We start from the raw sequence: 26069 nt of genomic DNA, 5'->3' as shown, positions 1-26069 counted from the left end.
TATTCAGGAGTCAATCACACAACCTGGGAGAATGGCAGACTCCCATCTCAAAGACCAATCAAGAAGTTTGGATTTTGACACTTTTTAAAAACTTTTGAAAGAAAATAAAACTAGCCCAGCCAGTGTGGCTCAGTGGTTGAGCTTCAACCCATGAACCAGGAGGTCATGGTTCAATTCCTAGTCAGGGTACATGCCTGGGTTGCGGGCTTGATTCCTGGTGTGGGGCGTGCAGAGGCAGCCAATCAATGATTCCCTCTCACCGTTGATGTTTCTAATTCTCTCCCTCTCCCTTCCTCTCTAAAAATCAATAAAAAATGTTTTTAAAGAAAGAAAATAAAACTAGAATGCCAAGTGTCAATAATATTAAAAAATTTGGTAGCAAATATACAAGCAATATGATGATCTGAAAATGAAAACCCATTTTATGAACAACTTTGATAATTTTTTAAAATACCCGATTTTTCAGCCAAAAATGAATCATGATAGGAAAAGATGAAAAAGACTACTTGAAATAAATATATTTCAAGATTTCCAATTAGAACTTTTAATTTTGAATGACCGAAAGAATAAAACAACAGATCTGGAATGTAGTTCAATTAATAATTAATATATCACCAATCTCATTTAATGGAGGAGAGACTTATGTTTTATGCTATCCTCTCAAAGGACTATTTGTAAGTGTCCCTTCATGATAATTTGTGAAGCACACACAAAATAATGAAAACTACTAATTCTAACATAAGGAAGTCTAATAGGCTGAAAATCATGATTTTAATTTGGATTTCACAATGGTATGGTCCAAACCTGAGTACACTTTCATCACTGATGCTAGCTACTGCTTCCGCGTCATTCTAACTGTAACAGGGCTTACTGGGAAGTGGAGCCCCCACCGGCTCAGAGCCAGGCTGCTGCATGCTCAGGCTCCCGGCATGAACCTGTGGGGAGAAGAGCTCCCTAGACCAGGTTCAGTTTTGAGAATTAAGGAACAGGACTTTTTTTTAGAGTAACAGTATTTAAGTTTTAGCATTTAATCAACCAATTGATTAAAAAATTAATCAAATCAACCAATTTTTTTAAAAAAATTAATGCATTTTAACAAAAGCAATATACATTTCCTTCACAAGTAAAAAATAAGAAGCCCAGAATTATGAAACAGATTGGTACCGAGGACAATTAACACAGTGAAGTAATAAACAGAAAACGGGGCCCTTGCTCTGAAGACACTATGAGATCCAAATATCTAAAGTAAAAACGGGGGAAGTAGCTATATATTTTTCATAGTATATGCTGGAAGAGCTAACTTGTAAAGAAAAAGAAAAAATACATCCTTTAAAGAAACATCTGTCTAGAACTCTAACAGCCTTCTGCTTGTTTAAAATCTTTACTTGCGCATTTAGCCTAACTCCGAAGGAATTTAAGAGCCAGTGGTGCACGTTTATTTTTAGTCACATTTCTGCTACACTCACTCTTTCAAAGGTTCCGGGGAACGTTTATTTTTAGAACTTCAGTATAGTTGTAACGTTCACTTCTAACTTGACCCGTCTGTACACACTGCGGTAGACGACTGCTCACAAGCAAACACCAGCAGTTTAAGTGAACGGGACAATCCGTCGGCCAGATAACGTAGTCCACTAAGTACTGCCCACCACTTCTCATTATGTCAACAAGACACAAAACAGACCGACTCATAAAGAAGATGAAGATGTTAACTGAGAAAGGAAGGTGGAGAAACCTGGAAAAGGGGGTTGAATGGAGTCGGAGTTTATAGCAGATAGCCTTTACGATTATTTTCAAGCCCAATTATGTGATTCTAATAAACTATAAGATTACGGTAAACAGGAGATCAAAGACCTAGGAAGATTGAACTATATTTTAGAAATAAAACAAATTCTTCAGCTGTTTACAGAATATGACTTAAAATTATAACTCAGGGTTCCAAGTGGAATTGCTTGGCAGAGGAGATTTTCATTATAGAGACAAAAGTCGCCCAAGAGTGGAATATGAAAACAAAAGTTTTAAAATTGTTTCAGGTAAGAATTTTGCCTTTCCAAAGTTAAGCTTTCCAAGATAATTTTAATCATCTGTTGGATAGATTTTTGCCCTAAATGCCTTATGGTAGTTTTAAAAACCCAAGTCCAGACTAAGATTGTAATTTCTAAATTTCTTTCAAGTCATGGGCAATGTATGGTATTCTCATTAGTAAACTGTCTGTGGGGTCAGGGGAGAAGAGGGTAAAGAACCTCTCCCAGTCCAATATATTTCTTCCGTTTCTAAGCAGTGTAAGAAACAAAGACTGTAACTGTGTTACCATTTGAAATAAACGTGGTTGAACTGACATGTCTGGATATATGCTCATGTATGGTTTTGCCATGACAGAACATGGTCTTCGGGTCCAGTTTATTCTGAGTAAATCTAAGTGAACATCTGAGGGACGTGCCATGATACAGCGGAGCTAGTTGCATCTCCAAGATCTGGATTTGGTCTTTATTATACAATGTAAGTATTACACTTAATATAAAATGGTGAAGATGCTACTGAGCAGAAATTACATTACTTGGTTTTAAAAAAATGCATTCTAGCATCTTCAAGACCTCTAGGAGAAAAACCAAATTTTTACAAATGAATAGTAAAAGTCTTGAAACTAAAAATAGTGCATAATTTTTAAACAACTGTTCCATAAAGTGATCTGCCCAAACGGAGAAGTGCACTATTTAGGTTGAAAGCAATCTTCCTGTGTAACAAGCCCTGGAGACGGCTGCACACTGATGGCCCTGCTCCCTGCTGTGGACTTCCCCGATACGGGTGGCTCTCACCTCGATAGCGTGGCAGTGAATGGGAGCAGCAGAAACCATGGAGCCTTCAACAAGTTACACTGAACAATAAATAAATTCTGGGGCAGCAAAAGTATTAGAGTTTCTTTTATGACAAAACTTGGAATCGGAAGAGCTCAATGAATCATTTATACACAACAAACGACGTGGAAAGAACTGCTGCTGGTTTCAGAATGTGGAGAGATGGCTGGCTGGCAAGATCGACGTTCATACAGATATACACATAAACACTTGCACGTATAACACATACATCGTATATAGATTAACATGATATAGATTGACATATCAGTCTATATCAATGATTCTTTCCACATACATACATGCCTATGAAACTCTACATTGTGAGCCAAGACAATTAAGCTCTTTGGGTTACCTTTTCCTTTGCATCAAATGAGTTAAACACACAAACAAAAACCAATGGATCTTTTAGAACAAGTGATCATAAGCTGTTACATGAATGGCAAATTTCATCAAACAGGAAATTTTTAAGTGCTGTATTTGTTCCACAACACACGGAAACTGTTAAAATACAATTTTAACTGTGCTGTGAAGAGAGAGAGAGAAAGAAAAGGAAGAATCCCTTTTGGAGTATTTCTAATTTTTTCTTCACAGCAGCCTCAGAAATAATTAAGAATATAAAACATTTTAATAGTATCTTCATAAAGGATAATTTTTTGAAGTTAAAATTCCAAATATTAGTTGTATATAAATGCTGAAGTTGCTGTCATTAAAAAAAAAAAACCAATAAAATCAGCTTAAAATAAATTTATTGTACAATACAAAAAGTAAGCATACTAGAAAATAAAAGATACATTCTTAAATATACAAAGCAAATGAAAGAAAGCTAAATAACACAAATGTTTTAATCCAAACATGAAGATTAAAATGCACAACATTTATGCTAAAAATAAAGTATTTCAAGAAGGATATACATTTCAAATGAAATGTTAATGATGAATGAAAAGAAAAACAAATACGTTGACTTTAAGTGCTTGAATATCAAGAATCAGTAATGGAATGAAACATTAAATCCAACAGTACAGTACTGGGGACTTTTCAAGAACTATATTTGAAAAGGTGTTAAAACACAGAAGGGATTAAAATAATGTCGTAAAATCTGGCAAAGATTTCCCCCTTTTTTGCAAAGTAAAGTTGGAGGGCCTATTCACAATACCCCCTTCTTCCATTTATGCCTTCCTACAAATCTCTGGATGCCCCTCCTTAACAAGTCTGTAAATACAGCAGAGGACAGAGCCTACTCGGCTGGTAAGTGTGTATTTAGCCTTACCAACATAAAAAGGTGCCACAAATTACCCATTTTGAAATCTATACAAATATGAAAACAGTATGAAACACTAAATTTCCATTTACAAAGTAAAACTAACCTACAAATAAAATAGTAAAATGTAAGAATTTAGAGGACATTGGGGGGGGGGGGGGGGGATAACGCCTTTTTTACAAACTGTGAATTAAGGCATTCAGTTCCCCAAACCACAAATGCTCTGGTGAAATGTATACTGTCCCAAGGTCCAGCAGAGGTGAGGCCTTCACACACACTCCTCTCCTGTGGACGGCCATACCAGAAGCATCCAGCTAGAATATGCATCTGTACATTAGAGGAACATTCAAACCACCATAAAGCCCTTGGTAAAATCCTCTAAAACTTCACATAACATATAAATATATGCCATGACACAAGAAAACTATCAAGTTCTCCTTCTAGATCCCACCCTGGCACCTTCAAAATCTACAAGTTTAAAAATGAATTAACAAGAAGCACCTGGAAGCTGTGAGAAACTGTGGAGAGAACAGAGGTGCATGGAGGAAGGAGGGAGAGTGAATAGGTCCTACAGAATGTTATCACTTTGCCAAGACAGACTTTAAATACTTTGAATTCTTTGAAATCAGACTGTGTAGAACCTATAGTTCTCTTAAAAACAAGTTTGATTCTCAATATTCCATTTTTATAACCAAACAAAAGGATTCAGATCTAATAGGTATTTTAGTAGAATACTCACTACCTTCAAACTCAATTTCCCAAGTACTCTAAAAGAGTTCAAATAGAACAAACTTTATGAGATGCTATAATTTGTCATAAAAGATTCATTAGCATTTGTAAAACTATAAGAATAAAATTACTAAAAGCTAAAACCAAGATTCACCAATTTTATTTAAATATAACAGAAAAGGCTACGTGTATAATAGAAAATAAAACTGTTCAGGTAAACATTTCACTTGAAGACACTCACTACCGCTGCTTCTGGTGACCACAGCTTCTTAGCAGAGGGCATGCCACTATCTTGTACCTGCAATTCTTTGGCTGGAATGTTTAGTAACATAAGACACTCCTGTACATGACAATTCTGACAGAACATAGGAGTTGCAAAGTAAAAAAGCAAAGACATGACTTATAAAGTGTTTGATAAAATTTTAAATGAATTTTTAAAAATTTAAAGCCAATCTATCACTAAAAATGGCATGACGTGTAAACATAAGCTAATTTTATAATCTGCTATATTAAATAATTTGGGATTCATTATTTTACCTTTTTAAGTTTTCTTTTTAGCTTAGAAATACTTTTTATTGCCACTAAAGACATCATGTCAATTTTAAAACTGGAAAAGAACAAAATGTAATGAAACTTGTAAGTTCAATGTGTGGGTTTTAGAACCAACAAATTACAAATTTCTATTACTATTTTAAATGGGGTTGACTCTATAATTAAATTTTTAATTACACCAGGAAAAATTTTAAATCCTTTTAGCATTTTTAAAAATAAAGCAAATTTGCTTTACTTACTTATAAATCACTTTTTAAAAACTGGCAAAATCTACTTTTTAATTGATTCTCTTTACACAAAGAATAAAAAGAGGAAAAGCTTTATGGCTCCAGCAGCAAAGGTTGAGAACAGAAAAAACTCAAATAAATATTTATAGTATGCAAACACACTAACAATGTGTGGAAGGTACTGAAGAACTCTGAAACTAGCGCCACTGCTTTAGCTTTTCTCGCCCAGACTCTCCATTCTATACACTACAGTTGTCGAGATGTCCTCATTGGACTCAGGTGACACTTTTTTCCACACTGTCTCTTTTAAAGCAAGTTCTTGTTGGAGACTTTCACAGTCCAATGGTCCCAAGGAATGCTAGTTGTTCAAGCAACATACATAATTTATTAGTGCACTTGAGTGAAGAAAGGTCCGAGCTATAAAATGGTATTTTTCAGTGAATGTTATTAAAATCTGCTCACATTTTTACCCACCACCATTTGATGTTAGCTCCATGTTACTCATGTTGACTCTCATGGGAGTTTCTACTGTGTTGGCTCTGCATAATTTTCCTATTATTATAAGTGACTTTAATTGGAACTAATGACATGAAAATTTACTTAGTTTATGCATTAAAGTATTTTCTTTCTACCTATAAGTGCTTCATATGAGCTTCAAGTCTAATTAGGTAATTCTATGACATACATTTTCCATAGGGTTAAAACTCAAAACAAGTTCCTTAGTTCAGTGAACAACAATGAAAACAAAAAAATCTTGTTCCTGAAATGTAAGTCCTGACTCCTAATACAAACTCTAAACAACTAGTGTGTGTGTGTGATATGAAGCCAGGCACACTAATAAGAAAATGGTACTTACGAGTACCAGGGATACTGCATTAAACACTTTATGTAGAAAAATATTTCAACAATAGTGGGTCATAAAACTTATGAGGCTTTGTATGGTGTCTCACTAACACTATAATACCTAATCCCTTTCCAGTTACATACCCATCCACGTCAAAACTATAGAATTCTAGACATGTATTAAGAGTAAAAACAGGCTTTCTTTTTACAGCATGTACAGCTTTCTAATGTGTCTTAACAGAATCAATTCCTTAAAATAGCAAAAAATGGGAAGAGAGGAAACCCTGCTGTTAGGCTAACCAGTTTCAATTTAAATAAAACATCATTACTTAGTATCTATGAAGTATGTTTTACACTCATTTGCGATCAGTATAGATATGAGGCCATTGCCAATTAAACTAATTTTTATTTAAACTGGTGAATCTCATTTTCTCTCTTAAAAAAATATTGCATAACAATCGAAATAAGAATTTAGCTTACCCTTTGATCTCCACCTTCTCTTCGAGGATCAAGTTTTTTTGCAAAGTGTCTCAAATTATCATAGTTATGGAAATTACACAGAGAAACAAGATCCTGTAAATAAACAAAGCCAGGTATAAGAAATTAGCTATTCATTGGCAACTGTTTCTTCATAACTGAATAAATTATACGATGCAGCCCCATTTAACTACTATCTCATACAAAGCACTTCTGCATGTTGCTAAAACAACATGACCCATCAGGAAGAGGACTGGAACCTGAAGAAAAAGATATGGATACACGTTTTGAGATCACTGCTTACTAGCATGATCTCAGGACTCAGAAACTCAAATTGTTTACCTTTCATTTCCTATAAAGTGAGCGTTATACTAACAGGGCATATGAAAGAATTCTTTCAAATAACCATAAAATGAAACACCACAAAAATACAAATAAATATTCTGATTACAGTCTATTATAACCTGCAAGCAATCTAGTGTCATTCTCTAATTTTTATAGAAAATAAAAAACTGAAGATAAATCAGAGTTTTAATTAATAAAGTGGAGAAAAAATGAAGACCCTGGGAAGTAATAAATGTAAACAAGCCAGAAGCTAAAATATTAGCAAGAGTTGGGTCACAACATAAAATTCTGATCTAGGCAAGAAGTGTGATAATTTTTTTTTTTTTTTTTTACAGAGAGGAAAGGAGAGGGATAGAGAGTTAGAAACATCGATGAGAAACATCGATCAGCTGCCTCCTGCACACCCCCTACTGGGGTTGTGCCCGCAACCAAGGTACATGCCCCCAACCAGAATCGAACCTGGGACCTTTCAGTCCGCAGGCTGACGCTCTATCTACTGAGCCAAACCGGTTTCGGCAGAAGTGTGATAATTTTAAATTGCAGTGCTGGTTTCCTCAAACAAACAAACAAACAAACAACAACAACAATAAAACTTTTATGGATAAAGTTTTTCAACCATGTAAGATTAAAGATGATACAATGAACTATAATAATCTTAATTTATATTGCGTTTCAAATTACTCCTCCAAGTTAGTATATTTTGCTGAGCTTTTGGAAACCAAAAAGTAATTACAACCATAAATATGAAAATACAAGCATCAAACAAGGAATTTTCTGTGAGGATGTTTCTATGAGAGCCCTCTATGAGTAGAGTGCCAAGCCAACAACCAATAAACTATGAAAATGAGTAAAAAAAATAGAGTCACTGGATGGCTCATGTTATATGATCGTTATTTTCGTTGAGAAAACATGCTTACGTGACAGAAGTGAATTCCCTTAACACTGTTGCCCATCTTGTCCAGAGGGGGAGACCAGCACATCATGCCCATGACGTTGGGGACGACTAAAAGAATGCCCCCAGCAACTCCAGATTTTGCAGGAAGACCAACCTGAAAACAATTTGAAAAGAAAAAGAAACATTTATGTTAACGTTTTAAAATAACACAAGTTATTATGTCCAACAAGAGCATAAATGGCTTAAAAGTCATGGCATATTTATTTCTATACAGAATTCCAACTTTAAAAATGTTGAGGGTATTTACTAACATGCTTATAATATGGTAAATGAAAGACAGATATATACAACAGTTGGGATGTATTTAAATATAGAAAAATTTTGAAAGATATTCTAATTCCTAGGCTTATATTTTTATTTTATTCTTTGTGCCTATATTTTCTAATTGTTTTTATTATAAACATGTATTGCTTTTAAGTACAAAAAATGATTTTCAACAAACAGTTTGACTAGAAAATAATGAGAACTTATATCTTCTTAAAAGATTCTCTGTGGTATAATGTCAGAGACATTTTGAGGAATAGAGATAAGATGGTAATTCAAGTTAATTCTCTTCAAGACATTTACCTTTACATTATGCAAAACTTGATAATAATTATGATAAAAGACAAAGTTAATATCATCAGGACAGTGTTCTTTAATGGCTTACTAACATTCAAACAATGAGTTCCTCCTGCTACAAGTAATCTTGTATAAAATTAAACTAAACAACAACAAAAAATCACCTGAATGGGATCTACCGACTCACAAGGAATACAAGGGACAGTGAAGGCATCAGCCAAATCTAAACTGTGAGAAACTATACAGGATAAATGACCCAGTTATTTCAACCCAAAATAACAAGAAAAAAGAGAGAAGGCAGCATGGAAGACTATAGATTAAAGAAAAATAAAGGGAGATACAACCAATCATAATTGTAAGGCACTATTTGCAGCCCAAGTCAAAGAGAAAAATAATAATTTATAAGACAATCCAGATGACCTGAACAGTGATTAAATATTTTGATGATATTAAAGATTAAGTTCTTTAAAACTTAAGTAGTCTATACTAACCTTGTATATTGGGGATGCCTTAAAAGAAGTGATGAGGTTCTATAAATAAAACTTCAGGTTCTAAAGAACATCTGGTAGACTGCTTACTAGTAACTCTATTCCTTACCAATTCTGTAACAAATTAACCTTGAAAACAAGCCTCTCTTAAAAATTAATGTACAATTTGAGAAGCAAAGTTCAAACTGCCATTTTAAAAGAACTAGTCCAGACTAGTTTCTTGACAGAAAATTAAGATTAAACAATAACTTACATGGAAAGCAAACTGCCCCGAGAAGTCATACATGCCACAGGAATGCATCAAGCTCAGTGTGTTTCGAACGGCTTCTGGGCTCAGTACTCGTTCACCAGTAATTGGGCAGAAGCCGCCATTAGCCAGTGTTGCAGCCATCACACTAGCCGATTCACACGTTACCTCAATGGAGCATAACTAAGAGGAAGCAAAAAACGAATTCTGAAAAATCTAGGCTCACATTATTTTTAGTATTGCATTTGACTTCTAAGATAATCTATTTTATCTGGCATTTCATACAGATCTGAAATGATCCCAAGGGGGTCATTTTAATATAGCTTGACATTCTAAAGATTGTAATTTGGACAAAGGTCTATCCCCTTTAAGGTTATTCGGATTTCCCCAGTTATTCAGTCTTTTAATGGCAGAACTAGGCTAGGAAGAGCCAGGCCCTAGGCACTAGTATTTGTAATTGCTCCATGTGATGTTCAGAACTGCTTTTAATGCTTCTGTAAGGTACACCAACATAATTATTAACTCAACAGGAAAAGGAGCCATGACATGGTTTTCAGATAAAGCAGTGTAATAGGTACATCTGTATGAGAAATCGCCGCTTTAGAGAAAGAATGCTTAACTGCCTGACGTTTCGTCTATAACAAAGCTCAGCATCCCCATATGGCAACATGCAAAGGACTCAGTGAAGAAGAATCCAAGACAGTCTAGCCTGCATACATGTGTGCCTAAAGCAAAGTGCTTCCTTTTAACCATCAACTAAGATTCAAACATTTATTTACTATTGACCCTGGGTGCTGGATATACTATGATGAATGTAGAAAAGCAAAGCCCAGTTACAATGTAGAGTAAATTTTTTGTAGTTAAATATAATCAAACTAATGGAAAAAGTTTACCATACCAAACCCAAATGTACCCATAAAACTAAAACAATAAATATGGTCTATTTTATTTTTCATTAACAGCAAACAAAACGGGGAAAGTAGAGGAGAAAGAGGGCCTGGGGAAGAGAAAGAAAAAAAAACCGAGTTCTCCACTTAGAAACCTTCTCACTCACACCTCAAGATCTACATACAAGAGGTGCAAAAACAGTAATTACTGTAGTGACTGGAAGCCACTTTTTTACTGACTTTCACTTTTGCCTATTTCTATTAAAGCCTCTTCCCAATTCCCCCGAAACTACAGAATCTAGTTACTATACTGACCCATACAGCAAAGACAAAGGTTGATGTAATCATGAAAGCCTTTCTAAAATACATGAAATTTAAATTCTAACAGCCATTTCTTAATTTATACTTAGTATTAATTGGAGTTGTGTGTCCTAAGGCAATACACTCCTAATATGAGCTGACAGCATGGGGGGAGGGATGTCCAGGAAGACGATCTTTAATGGAGTCTATACCACACAGATGAGGAGTCTGAAGCGAGTGGAGCTTGCTATTCTAACTTAAAAAGAAAACCCACTATGTGACCGCAGAGACGAACTGAGAAACTGCCACTATGAACCCTCCGTTAACTCCTCCAAACAAAATGTAGGAGCTAAGAAAACAGGGTTCCATTTTTAACAAGAAGTCAATTGTTTCTGACACTTCTTAATTAAGAATGTATTTACAGAAGTGAATTTTCCCTATTACATCCCGAGTCATGACTTTGTAGGAGACACACACACGAGAGTGTCTTTCATGAGTATATTGTTACGAATGTCAATGGGAAATATATTTTCTCTTGCCTCCAAGGCAAGATTTCAGAGATATCTATATTTGCAAAATGATATACCCATTTATTTGTATACACAATTCATATATTTAAAGTAAATTACCTGGAAATAGAAGTCTAATATACCAACCATGTCTGTGCCTTCTGGAAAACACTGGAAAAAAATAGAAAGGCAATTAAAAACATACAAACACAGGGGGGGAAATGCAGATATTAAGATTAAATTTTAAAAATGTACATTGATGTTTTATTTTAATTGAGAACAAAATAGCACATTACCTATAAAAGGGTATAAACAGGAAATCACAAAGAACAATAAAACAAAATTACATCACATATAGACTTCTAGATTCTAGTTGAACTGAAAAATATAAACTGATTCATAATTCATAAGCCAAGTTACTGGACGAGCCACTTAAAATTTAAAAAATCAAGTGTAATCAGCAATAGTCAGGCATTTGAGTAAATGGGTGATGCTTACACAAAATTTGCATTAACATAACTAGTCAAATATTTGAATACTGCCAGATACAAATCAATTTAATAACATGAACATTTTGATAGCATAACTCAAGGCTATTTTGTAAAAACTTCTGAATCTTAAATAGTAGGTAATTGTTTAAAATCGATTGTTGAGTTCTTAGCATGTATCTTCATACATTTTATTAAGTAAAAGAATAACTTGAAATAGAACAAAAAAGTTAAAAACCTTTTTTTCTTTTAAGTAATATCCTATTGCAAAATTTCGATCTCCACTTTCTCTTTCAGACTGAAACCTAGAAGAAAAAAATAACATTTGCTTTATTTCTGTAAAGTATGGTTCTGTAGCTTAATTTGTATACGCAAGTGCAGTATAAAGAACATGGACCTCATGGTCAAGATGCTGGCTCTGTCCCAGTTCTGTGTATAGGCTTGCTAGCTATGTGGCCTTCGGCGAGTCATTTCAGTGACACCTCCTATCTTAAATTTCTCAGCTGTAAAAAGGTTAAAATGAGCTAGGCGCTTTCTAATCTTCGCATTTTTTGAATAAAGAAGCTAATTACCAAATATTCCACCACTAAAATATACTAAAAAATGCAGAATTTTCTAGCTCCCTCGAAAGTACAATAAACAGTCAATTCCAACTAAGGGAACACATGGAAATTACACTGGGGGGGGGGGGGGGGGGACATGGAATGGGCCTTACAGCCTTCGCGGGATTACGGATTTCAGGTGGCAGCCCAGGCAGCAGCACGAACCAAGTTATAAAGGTATAAAATACAGCATTTCACTGAAACACAGCACATATTCTGCCGTATCTGGGGAATGGGATTTATGGAGAAGAGTGGAGAAACATCAAACTAACAACGGAGGAGAGAACCAAGATGGCGGTGTGGGGAAATGCCTGTACTCCCACAACCACATCAACATTACAACTGAACTGCAGAACCACCATCATCCAGGGAGAGAAGTCAAGAAGAAAGCGCACTGACACTGGTAGGTGTGGAGGCGCAGAATGGGCTGGTCCAGCACCCGTGTGGGCTGCTTCTGTACTCGGGAGGGAGACAGCCTCCGTGGAGGCCACTGGGAGGACCAAGGGGTCCCAAGCCCACACAAGAAGCCCAGCCCAGGACCCCAGAGCTGGGGAAGGGTGTCCCTACGGGCAGTAAGAACTACGGGCTGGTTCAAAGGCTGGCACCCTGAACTGAACTACATACAAGCTCCCGCTTGCTCTGAGCTCCAGTGCCGGGCAAGACTCTGGGGGACCCAGACACATATGGGGAGAAACTTGACTGTCTGCATCGGGGCAGGAACATGAGGGTGGCTATCTTCCAGGCGGAGGTGCCTCCCCAGTTGCAGGGCTGACTGCCAGACATTTCTGTTTGCTCTGCCCTGGTGATTCCCTGAGACCCCACCCCACCCATTTTACAACCCCACAGCTTTTGCATATGAATGGCCTGTCCTTGCTCAGGCTAAAAAGCTGCAGCTGGGAAAGGGAGCCACAAACCTATCAAAAGGCCCAAGACCCAGCACAAGCATCATCCTGCCTTGCTTCACAGCTGGGCCTCGTCTGGGCACTTCCAAACCCCATACAAAGAGGAGGAATCTGCAGATCTCTCTGTAGCTCCTGCTGGGTGGCCCCAGGCAGTGGCTGACTTTGCACCTCTGGAGACCCAAGAGCCAGTGTACCCAGTGGTCAGTATCAGACCATACCAGATTACAACTTTTACATCTATAAGCGACACACTCAAGGGGCAGATTCAGTGAGCACAAAAGCCCCACTGCAGCAAGTCCTGCTCCATAGGGGTATCGCCTGCACAGCAGCTCTCCCACTGTAGTCACAGCTGGTCCTTACAGCCAATTGGCCTGGAGGTCAATTCCTCCCAGTGACACCAACAGCAATCAGGGCTCAACTACAACAAGACTGTGCACACAGCCCACAAAGGGGTGGACCTAGAGTGTCCACATCAGATGACTGGGAGAGCTTCACAGACAAGAAAAGGCTAAAGAAGTTCATCACCACCAAACCAGGATTATACGAAATGCTGAAGGGTATTCTTTAAGAAGAGGAAGAAGGTAAAGATAAAAAATATGAACAAAGTAGCAACAAATACAAATCTATCAACAATTGAATCTAAAAAATCAAACGAATAAAAAATATGAACAGAATAAACTGGTGAATGGAATAGAATCAGGGCCATGGAAATGGAACAGACTAACGATTCTCAGGGGGAAGGGGGTGTGGGGAAAGAGATTAGACAAAGAACTTATATGCATGTATGTATTACCTATGGACACAGACAATAGGTGGCAAGGTCCTGGGTGGAGGGGAACTATGGGGGTGAAACCTCTGAAATAATCTCAACAATGAAGATTAATTAAAAAAAAAAAAAAACTTAACAAAGGAGACTAGGACCAAATTATCAAGACTGATAAATGCTAAGAAATGTAATAGCTCTTGAATGCCAACAAAATGAAAGCTTAAAGGCTTTCAAACAAGCTACCTTGTTAACTCTACATTTTAGAAGGCTGGCTCTGACATCAGTTTGGGAAAGGGGGAAAAGAAAGGATGAATGATGTTATTAGGTGACTACTGTAATGAGAGGTACAGGAAGCCCAAATTGAGGTAGTGATGATAGACCTGAAAGGAAAGGTATGACCCAAAAATGAGAGCAGTTGTGCAAATCTTCAGACTTGATAGGAACAAAGAGAAATAGTGTGAATTCACTCTACCCAGGTCTTAAGGAAGGCAGAGTCTAATGGTGACAATGGGTCAAAGACAAGATATAGAAATAGTTCAATGAAATATGAGAGCACAGAAGGATGAGATGAAATTAATAAAAAGCTTCCTGGGAAAGTTACTTAAGCTGATGAATAAAAGTTGGTAAGGCGGACAACCTGAAAATGTTTGCCCTCTGAAACATACAAACCATCACCTAATTAGAACTCCTGCTAAAAGTATTTAAACTTCATCTAATCACAAGGAAACAACCAGACCTATAAAAAACGGAATATCCACTACAGCCCATGGGCTAGTTCCAACTTGCTTCTTGTTTTTATAAAGAAGGTTTATTTATATGGCTACTTTCCTATTCAGAGTAGAACTAAGTAGTTGTAACAGAGACTACTAGGTAAAATATTTACTACCTGGTCCTCCACAGAAAAAGTTAGGTAATTCCTGCACTAGAAAGCAAGTGACTGGCACATTAAAAAAATAAAAATAAAAAAGCCATTTAATAAAATTTTTAAAAGCAAGAGCCTGAGGCAGGCAGACTGTTTTACTTTTAAAAGACAAGAGACCATGATTAGTTCCTTGGTTAGTTTATGGCATTTAGAGGACATTTATATATTAACTAGAAGCCTGGTGCACAAAATTTGTGCATGGGGGTGGGGGTGGGGTATGTGTCCCTCAGCCCAGTCTACACCCTCTCCAATCTGGGACCCCTTAAGTGATGTTCGGCTGCCCGTTTAGGCCTGATCCCCCAGTACTGCTGGCTCCCAACGGCTCACCTGCCTGGCTGCCTGATCACCCCCTAACCACTCCACTGCCAGCCTGATCAACGCCTAACTGCTCCCCTGCTGGCCCGATTGCCCCTAACTGCCCTCCCCTGCTGGCCCGGTAACCCCTAACTGCCCCCCTTTCCAGTCTGGTCACCCCCAACTGCCCTCCCTTGCAGGCCTGCTCCTCCCCCCAGCCCAGCTGCCCTCCCCTGCAGGCCTAGTACCCCCAACTGCCCTCCCCTGCAGGCCTGGTCCCTCCCAACTTGCCTTCCCCTGCTGACCTGATCTCCCCCAACTGCCTTCCTCTGCTGGCCCAAATGCCCACAACTGCCCTCCCCTGCAGGCCACCTTGTGTCCACATGGGGGCAGCCATCTTGTGTGTTGGAGTGATGGTCGATTTGCATATTACTCTTTTATTAGATAGGATATCACATGTTAATGTCAAGTGTCGATGGTACTATAGTTACGTAGGAAAATGCCCTTATTCCTAGGATACACAGGCGAAGTTATTTAAAAGTGAGGTGTCGTGATGTTTCAAACAGTTCAGAATAAAAGCCACCCACATGAATGTACATTTACATATCTATATATATATATATAAAAGGCTAATATGCAAAGTGTCTCCTTGGGAGTTCAATCACTCACTATGACATGCGCTGACCACCAGAGGGTGGTACGGAATAAAGGAAGGCCCCGGCCGGCAGGCAGACATCCCCCAGAGGGGTCCCAGATTGTGAGAGGGTGCAGAAGGGCTGAGGAACCAACCTCCACCCAGACCCCCACGTGCAGGAATTTCATGCACCAAGCCACTAGTATGTATATGTATGTGTGTGTGTGTGTGTGTGTGTGTGTATGTATACACATATATTTTTTACTAAGGAGAGAGGTTGATAAAAAGCAGGTAAGAGGAATAGCCCATTATAAAATCCTAAGTCATAAAGCAGACTCACGTTGCATTACTGAATCCAACATATTCATTACCAGCCATCTTATTCAAAAACTGCATCACCTATAAACCAAAATTTAAAAATATCAGTATCAAAAAACAAACATATAAAGAATGTAGTATGAAAACTAAATTCTATATTGCACTTACATAGTCAAATTTTTCAGCATTATTCACTCCTTGCTACAAAGAAATGAGACATGAAAACATTAGTGAAGGTACCACCACAATTTAAGTTTTAAATGAATATAATATAAAAATTTCAAACTATCATAAAATTAATATACTGTGCATTAGTACTTTTAAATCTAGGAAATGCTTCTAAAATAACCTAATATTTACATAAATTATATACATATTTTTTCATTAATACCCATATGTTGAAAATTATCTGAGTTACAAAGGGAATGCTTTATTTTAAGTATAACTTTACCCAACCCAAAGTTATAGAATTTTAAATACAAGTTACTCCCAATCCCATATCTTTCATGACAACAGATAATCTGCTAGACAATGTTAATTTCATATTTTTAAAAAACTTAAAATAAAGTTTCACCCTTAGAGAAAAAGTAAGTATGGTTTTAAATTAAGAACAATCTACTTATATTTTTAAATTACCTTAAAACAATATATAAGAGTTAGAAAAAAGAGTTATGTTGCAAAATTAATATTTTAATTCTAGTATATGCAAACATTCTGGATAGATTTTACTAGTGTAGAGAAAGCTCTACTTTTAATATCTCACTTGTTATATAATAAACACTGAACTAAAAAAAACGTATTTCAGAGTCTCTAAAAAATTAGCTATGTCTGTATTTAGCATTGTGCCAATTCAGAATATAGAAGATGTATTGTTTCATCGCTTCTATTTCTGACATGTTAGCTACTGCAAATGTCAATAGGTAAAACCTATGTAATGTAGATCAGTTCAAGTAGCCAAACGGTTGCATTTTACCTCAGCGAAGTTTACAAAGCAGTAAGTTGTAGATCTGAAATCAAACGTATTAATTGGTGATGTGCACCCAAAAGAAACAATACATCTCTAAGTTTAAAACATGTTCAAAATAAAATAATTTGACAACTATAGTTTTAAAAGTGAAAAATTTTAATTTTACCTTCAAAAAAATCCAAAACATTACAATTAAAATTATGGGGGGGAAAAACTGTATGAGAGTATTATTTAATTGAATAAAGCCAGGTTCATTCTCCACTTTATAAGCAGATTAGAATGTGGCTGACAATCTGTGGAATCCTAAAAATCTTTTCATTTAAGAAAGGATGTGCAATCCACATATACAATCAGTTGCTAGAAAGAACACCACATTTATTCATCAAATTAGGTATTAACAAACTTAAACAAGAATAATTTAGCTAAAGCCATATTGTAATCACTGTCTTTTCTCTAAAGCGTTCTTCTGACATATTTTAAGTTTTCTTTCCTTATAAGACACCAGAAATCAAAATGTAGAACTGTAACTCCAAAGCTGTTCAATGAAAAAATAATTAAAAGAAGAAATTACCAACTTCATTGAACTGTTGCAGTTGTCAAAATATTCCATAGATCCTAATGCTGTAAAATATGTAACAACATTTAAACCACAAAAACCTTTTTAACCTTTGAAAAAGCATAAAAAATAAAAACAACCCAAAAAAAAAAAAAAACAAATAAAAAGAACCACAACTCTTTTGGATGTCAGCATTTGCATTGTGATGTCACATGAATAATTACTGGTTATACAATTAATCAATGTAAAACAAGTTATATTGAACTTTCATTCTCTCACATAAACTGTGCCCTATAAAATTAACACAAATTTTCTTTATTTAGCTGTTGTATTTAATAGAAGGAAAAAAAAAAGAAAAAGAAAAACCGTTCCAATCCTAGACTATGGTCACCTTCTTGTAGCTTACTAAAATCAAGTATGATTGACTTTTGTTTCTATGCTTTTTAAAAAGAAACTTTGATATTTACCAATGACTATCATTATAAAAAATTTGAGTAAGCTACTTGAAATATTCTAGACAAATTATGCAAAAAATCAAAATAAAATATTTGAATGATGGTGTTGACTCAAAAAAGTCTTTCCAAAACTTCTCTGTTTAAATGTAAAAGCACTTGATTAATGTTTATTCTTATTATCTATCCTGGAAATAGCATTTAATGTAACTCAATAAATATACTTGCTCCTGTATCTCTTGGAAAGACTTCATGAACCCAAACAATCATAAGATGTCATGTTATTTTTATTTTTGAAAAAGTTACTGTGTAAAATTTATTTGTAAAGATATTAGAAAAAATACATACAAAATAGAGTAAATACCTCCAAACAAATAAGCAAATGTGAACTTTAAAAAAGCCCATCACTGTTATCAAGCAGTGCACCGCGGTGGAGGAACAGATGTGAAAATTAAAAATGGTCATAGGTATATGGGGGGGGGGGGGGGGAAGCTGGTTAGACTCTTCTGTTTATTTTGTGTATGTTTGAGGATTCTCATTAAATATTAAAGGGAAAAAGTCTATTTGCGAATAATTTCTCATGTTAATTTACAAAATTCATCCTTAAGAATATTTTCTTTACCCTTAAAACAGTATTTGATTTTTAATTAGTTCATGTATCAGTGGATATTTTCTACTACTAGGACGCGTTTAATTTTCTCACTATTTTAAATTTTTATAGATGCACAAGTTGAGAAGTATCACTGACAACAAGTGAGTAGGTAGAAACAGGAAAGGTTTTAAAGCAACGTCACAGTATTTTACACATCTATCTCATCACATACAAAAGTCAGTAATCCTCAAAAATTATGCTTATTGCTGCTACAAAAACTAAGATCCTCTTTCTATTTTGCTGAAACCAAAGAGCGGGAAACAACCTGGTATTACAAGAGGACCTGCTACTACAGTGCTTCACATCCTCACTGCCACCGAGTCCATTATTTCAAAATGTTCTCTTTTGTTGGTGCCCAACAGGTTTTCAGAACCTGAAGCAGTACACCATAGTAACATTTGGGACACATGAGAAGTATACCTTTCTTTTGGAAAATGGGAGGAAACCTGGATTAAAGGCAGATTAACTTCTAAAAAAGCATATATGAAAACTGAGATTTGAAAACTGATAATCTAAACCTATTAATACGCCTTTTACTCTTGGGGGAAAAAACCCTAGGACCAGGAATATGTTTATTCCAGTTTTAAATCACTGCAGCATTATTAGATATCGTGTTCTTTTGTAAGACACCACTGCACTCGGACCAGCCTGATATCGTGTTATTTTAATCTTGAAAAGTTACATTAAGTATAGCAGGAAAACTTTAAAAAAAAAAAAAAAACTAGACAAAATATATTCACTAAATTTTTAATCCACTGATCAAATGACTTTTTTTTTTTAAAAAAAAAAGTTTTTATTGATTTCAGAGAGGGAGGGAGAGGGAGCCAGAGAAACATCAATGATGGGAGAGAATCGTGGATTGGCTGCCTTGTGCACACCCCATGCTGGGGATCAAGCCCACAACCTGGGCCTGTGTCCTGACCAGGAATTGAACCTGGGACCCGAAGGCCGACGCTCTATCCACTGAGCCAAACCAGCCAGGGCTGACCAAATGACTTTAAAAAAGCAAGCCACATGGCTTGTTTGAAAAGGTAGTAATCAGACCCTGAGATTAGAAAATTATATATATTTATTTTTCTATAAACATATCTACCAAAGATATTAAAGAATTTCCATTCCTTTAAAGAAATTTTATGAATGAAAATTTGATAAAGAGGCAGTGAGTTTTAACACTGGCTGATAAAATATAACTATTATTACTTAGAGTGTTTTTACAGCCTGTTTTTACAACATACTCATGAATTAAATCATGTATTATACAATTTAACAGGTGAAAATATCACTGTTAACAGGAATAAATTTAATATAAAAATGACATTCAAAGTCACTGCATGTATGTAAATAACTTGATTCTGTCCATAAAATATGAAGATATAAAAGCCAACTGACAATAATAGATCTCAGAGAAAAGAGGCCTAGAAGAAAGGCAAAACAAAATAACTAAAAATTTTATAAGATACTCTCAAGTTTAACCTTGCCATAGAGAATGCTTTAAAAGCTAAATACATGGAGTATTTTAATAAGTGTTACAGACAAAAAAATAATGTTTTAAAACTATTTTTTTCATAGATTAAAAAACATAGCTTGAAGGACATTAATTAAAAAGCTAAAAAAGAGAATCACATCTGGTAGCCATGATAAAATACCCAAACTCTGGGTGCTCTTTGAGCAAAGGCCTAGCTCTACAGACAGTGAGCACCAACTGCTGTCTCAAGAATGACTATGCACTACTGAAAATTAGACGTGCTTTTAAGCCAATAAATCTGCTTAAAAATAAAGCAACAAAAAAAAGTGAAATCTTTGGCAATAAATTATTTTTCATTTAAAAGAAACGTTGAATACACCAACTGATATAAACATGAAGTAATAAACCAATACCACCCTTTCTTATGCACGTCAGCAAGCCCAAGGCATCATCTACTGCGCCCCAGAGCCACAAACTGCCTTACAAATGTGGCTTCCAGCCAGCCTGACAGGTTATCGCTGACAGAAGCAAACCGAGCTTCACAGCAGGCAGATTTTCACGGAGCATGAGTAACTCCTTTTAAGAGAAAGAAGGGAAAACAACTTCTGATTTTTTAAATTAAAAAATACTTCTGATTTTAAAAATCAGCTTCTTCAAATGACAAACACTGGAAACTACCACTAGAATAGAGATACGTAAACAAAGAAGACAATGTAACTCTTTTAAAATAAAAAAGCAGAAGTGTGGCAATAATCATGTAATATGTTATCCTCATTTTTGTACCCTAACCTTCAAATTCAAAACTTTATTAAAAGTTATTATTACCAGGCTTAACTTTACAACTACACGAAACTTTTACCACTGGAAAGAAAAAAATTACATAATACTACTACTATTCCACCCAGAGTAACAGTGCTCCTTTCAAATTTACTTTTCCTCTTTTCTTTAAATCAAGTGATCACATCATCATCATCATCCAATAAAACAAACTATATCAAAAAGTATTCCTTTAAATTTAGTAGCTAACATAGAAATAAAGAGAGGAGGTATAATACCTTTATGTTTTATTTATTATGTTCTTTTTCTGTACAAAATGACATTTCTTTTATGAAGGTATTTACCTATATAGCTTTGTTTAAAATGTTAAATATTGGCGGTTTCCTAAAAGTTTAGTAGTTAAGAATTTATGCAACAGGTTCCTTCTGTCCAAATCCTCCTTTTTTCCACAATCTGCTAATCCTTTTGAACACTTGTTCTGCCTCTTGCCCCATTTCCTGAGGATCACCACCAATCCTACAAGGAAAAAATATCAATACTACAAAATTATGAAATAAAGAGTCTTACTAAAGACTCTACTTAGTGTATGTGTGTTTGTGTGTGTGTGTGTGAATGGCAGTAACATGAAGAGACTATTTTAATAGCATCATAATACAGTTTTGAATTTGAACGAGAAAAAAAAAATAGCTTGAAAGACATTAACTAATCTAGTAGCCATGATAAAATACCCAAACTCTGGTGCTCCTTGAGCAAAGGCCGAGCTCTACAACTGCTGTCTCAAGAATGACTATGCTCCACTGAAAATTAGGCGTGCTTTTAAGCCAATAAATTTGCATCTTTTGTATAAATAAAAATTCAGAAAATAAAATGTCTGCTTCTTGGACAATATAACTGTGTTAGGTAAAGAAACAGATGTAATTAAGGGCAACAGCAAACAGAAAAATCAGGAGATTTAGCTCAAGCCCGATGCTGCTGCAGTTAAAACCCATGCCATTTCCTCGCTGCACATATGTAAAGTACGAGGGCTGGGCTTGAAGAACCTGTCGGCTATGGTTTCATTACCCCAATTTCAATGACCAACTCAGAAACAGTACATGACCATATGACTCGCAGAGATTACATACATTTAATATAAGAGTTTTGAATTCTTTTTTTGAAGAGTCTAAGTATTATAAGCTTACCCCTGATGTACCTCTAGATTTAGATAAAGGTCATTTAAAAAGCAACAACAACAAAAAACCCTTGTAAAACACTTTCTAAAAACCAATCAAAATAAAAATTCAAAGAAAGTGAACTTAAATATAAACCATACCCTAATGCTTCATTTCCAGTAAATTTGAAACTTTTATAAATTTAAAATCACTGATCAAATTTGCAAATACAAGATGACTCAGTTAAATTTTTGCTCTGTTGGACGCTGAACCACACTGTGTATGTGTGTTTTAACTCTGTTTCTAAGTGCTCACATTAATATGGCTTAATGTAAAGTTCATGGCTTGTGAATGACCATGGTAAGTGAAACTAATGAAGTGACGGTATGGTATGACCACACATGCATTTCCCACATGCGGCCTTGCAGTGTGGTATATTAAACCCAGGAATCATTAAACAGAAGATGAATGCAGTTAAGAAAGGCACCTGCATATGCCCTTTCTTGATACTATTGTTAGAGCTCTTAAACTAGGATCCATAGATCAGCTTCAAGGGTCTGTGAACTCCCCAAAAAGTTACATAAAATCAGGGCATGTGAACATTTTTTCTGGGAAGATTCACAAAAGGTTCAGAACCATTCTAGTTTTTTCATTAAGCATTATTAACACATATATTATTAAAAATTTGCTCACCTCTAATTCAAGTTACTTATTCAAATCTAACTATTATTAATGAGACTTTTCTCTCATTGCAGTACTTACTGCACTGCATGGTAAGGGCCCACTTATTTGTGTATACTCCACACTATAATGTAAGCCACCTGAAGGCAGGGATGTGCCTAGCACATATTCATATTATAATTTTCTACAATAGACAAATAGTTTCTTTTCGCCTCAAAATGACAACTTTTCTCTTATGCTAAACAGTCATAAATAACTAGATAATGGACAAAATGAAAATTTCCATAGCTTACTGAATTAGTTACATTAAAAAATAACACTTGGCTATAGTAGCTACCTCACTAGAGTTACAAGGATTAAGTGGGTCAATAGTTTCAAAGCATTTGCCCTAAAATAGCAGCTAAACGTACATATTCTTAAGATTAGTCTTCTAATTTAAAGGCCTCTTCTCATAAGTATATAAAATTCATGAAACAGAGGATTTCTAGCATACAAAGTAGATGAATTTTTATTAATTGGGCCAAGAGCATAATTTATATTCAAACATTCTTTGTCTAGCCAAGATAGCCCATCCTCAGTCACACACCTACAAAGCCATACATTTACTTTTTCAAGCTTGGAACACACAGGCACAGATTTACTAAGACAGCACATAAATGTTCCAAATACAAATGAAATTTATTTGAATATAAATAAAATTTATAAAATTAAAATCTAAACAATATCACACAACAGAACTATTTTCAAATACTAATTTCAAACATTACATTAGAGCTTCCAATTATTAAGGCAAACCAGACACTAAAATTTTTTTTAAAAAATTAAAACATATAATGCAAACCAAAGCATAATAAAAATAATGTAACTTAATAATTGGAATAAGTCTTAATTATTTCAGTTATTATATTAGTATGATTGAAGTAAACCAAATAAAACAAGTTCAAATGAAAATCATAACTAGAGTTCATGAAAATGTAAAAGACTTGAGAATATTAAAGGGTAAATGTACTTTGCCTTAACACAAAGTACCAGAACATTTGTTCCTATATATGTTGATGACAAACATTAAACAATAAAATGCTTTTAACTCTGTTTACATCTGTTCATTTTAAAAGAGCCAAAAGGAACAGAAAAGAAAAAAATAACAAAACTTTAAGAAGAAAAACTTGTGCCTATTGTTCAGCAGAGACTTTTTGAATTTTTGCCAGATCTTCAGGTCAAGAATAACTGTTGAAATTTATAATGAGTCATCTGTTTTCAAATTATATCACTTATTTTTACATTAATAGATATCCTAATTTTATACCAAAAGATTAATTTATCACCAAAAGAAAACTTTTTATATAGTTCTACATAAATAACCCAAAATTCACATTATGCTTTAGTTATTTAAAAAATGTATTAGGTAAAAAGGAAATGTCAACATTTTACCTTTATTAATGAAGTCACAACAATTGCTCCAGCATTTACCATAGGATTATGTGGCTTATCTGAAACACATAAAAGCAATAGCATTATTTCGAATACCTGATATCATTTTCTGCAATGCATAGGTTTTTCCCGTGAACATATATCTATTTCTTTGGGGGGACGGTGGGGAGTGTGGAGGAATGCACTTAAAATCACTTACATATCAAACTAGTAATGCACCTCTAGGAAGCTGCTATCTTAGAGGATGCAGATCAACTGAACTGTGGAATGATCGGTTGCTATGACATGCACTGACCATCAGGGGGCAGACGCTCAACACAGGAGCTGCCCCCTGGTGTCAGGGCACTCCCACAGGGGGAGCGCCGCTCGGCCAGAAGCCCTGAGCTGGGCTCACAGCTGGCAAGCACAGCAGCAGTGGCAGGAGCCTCTCCCGCCTCCGCAGCAGTGCTTAGGCCTGCTCCAGCCATCAGTTGGACATTCCACCACCCCCACCCCGCCAGGGCTCCTGGACTGAGGGACCCTCCGCCCCCGAGTGCACGAATTTCGCGCACTGGGCCTCTAGTAATAATTATATATGTGAACAAAAATTCATGTACAGAAGGCAGTGATTAGTAGTGTTAAGAGCGCATCCAAATGTCCTAATTCTGCCATTTACTAGCTATATGACTATGGACAACTGACTGATCTTCACCTTGCATCAGTTTTCCCATCTGTAAACTAGGATAACAACAGCACCAGCACCCCAGCAAGTCATAACGCTTAAATAGAGGACTCTGGTCAAGATAGAAGAATAGGTAAAGGTGGTACTGGCAGCCTCCAAAGATCACATCAAAATTAAACTAAACTACAGTACAGCCATAACTGAGAACAGCATGAGCTCACACTGAGCGGAAGTTCTATAGTTAAGGATATAAAGAAGCCAAATGGAGATTGGTAGGAGGGGCAGAGACTTGAACAGGCTTGTCCCACACCCCCGTGTGTAAGTTAAAAATTAGGAGGGAAACTCGCAGCTCAGAGGCCCCCTGAAAACTGAGGGGTCCCAGACCCACACCAAGCTCCCCAGCCCAGGGTTCCAGTGCCAGGAAGAGAAACCCCTACAACTTCTGGCTGTGAAAACCAGCAGGGATTACAGTTAAGATGGAGGGCACTCCTATGAAAGGGCCTGCATGTGGACTTATTTGGACTCACTCCGAGCCCCAGGGCAGAGGCAGCAGCTCAAAAGGCACCAGGGAAAGACCTACAGGGAGGAACTGAGTTGTCTGGCTTTGGGGCAGGGCCGGAGGGGCAGCTTTCTCACAGACACAAGTGCTGGCAGGCGCCATGCTTTCACCGCCGAGCCCTGCTGCTGCGGTGCAGGGAAGCACCATATCCAAGTCCCATCAACCTGACAATCACTGTTCACCCCGCCCTGGTGATTCCCCGAGGCCCCATGCACGTACAGGAAGCAACCGATCAATTTTTCTCTCTCTCCCCGCCTCTCTCGACAAATCAATGAAAGCAAATCCTCAAGTGAGGATTAAAAAAACAACCACCACCAATCAATTCACCAGAACCTCCTAGATTATTCTATTTTACATTACATAGAAAAATGTTAATTTTTCTTCTTCCATATTAAATCTTTTTCCCCACATTAAAACTTGATTTCAGTGAATTTAATAAATAAAGTACTTCTGCATGTACTGTCCTTACTGAAGTTACAAGTTTATGGTAATCTCCATAAAGTCAAATGTAGCATCAGGTTAGAAAGATTATGATAAAAGAATAAAATGTAATCATTCTCA

The 26069-nt window shown here is 36.0% G+C and overlaps 1 protein-coding gene across 3 annotated transcripts in view; it reads right to left on the bottom strand.

The window, feature by feature from the left end:
* The window catches only part of GLS (glutaminase), a 62635-nt gene that overhangs the window by 15735 nt on the left and 20831 nt on the right, over nt 1-26069 (bottom strand). Inside the window, exons 7-15 of one of the 3 annotated variants that reach the window (XM_079782787.1) lie at nt 24289-24347; nt 16325-16357; nt 16179-16237; nt 11957-12023; nt 11351-11401; nt 9541-9717; nt 8201-8332; nt 6942-7034; nt 4984-5976 (exon numbers count right to left, since the gene is read on the bottom strand). In XM_079782787.1, the coding sequence (XP_079638913.1) occupies nt 5830-5976; nt 6942-7034; nt 8201-8332; nt 9541-9717; nt 11351-11401; nt 11957-12023; nt 16179-16237; nt 16325-16357; nt 24289-24347 (818 nt within the window). In that variant the 3' untranslated portion in view covers nt 4984-5829. Of the gene's footprint in view, nt 1-4983; nt 6036-6941; nt 7035-8200; nt 8333-9540; nt 9718-11350; nt 11402-11956; nt 12024-16178; nt 16238-16324; nt 16358-24288; nt 24348-26069 lie in introns of those variants that run through there. The other 2 variants (XM_079782788.1, XM_079782786.1) reach the window with 2 other exon arrangements.

The sequence above is a fragment of the Cnephaeus nilssonii genome, assembly GCF_951640355.1.
Source record: "Cnephaeus nilssonii genome assembly, chromosome: 10".
NCBI lineage: Eukaryota > Metazoa > Chordata > Mammalia > Chiroptera > Vespertilionidae > Cnephaeus > Cnephaeus nilssonii.
Note: the sequence above shows the minus strand (reverse complement) of the source record. Positions and strands in the feature narration are given on the sequence as shown.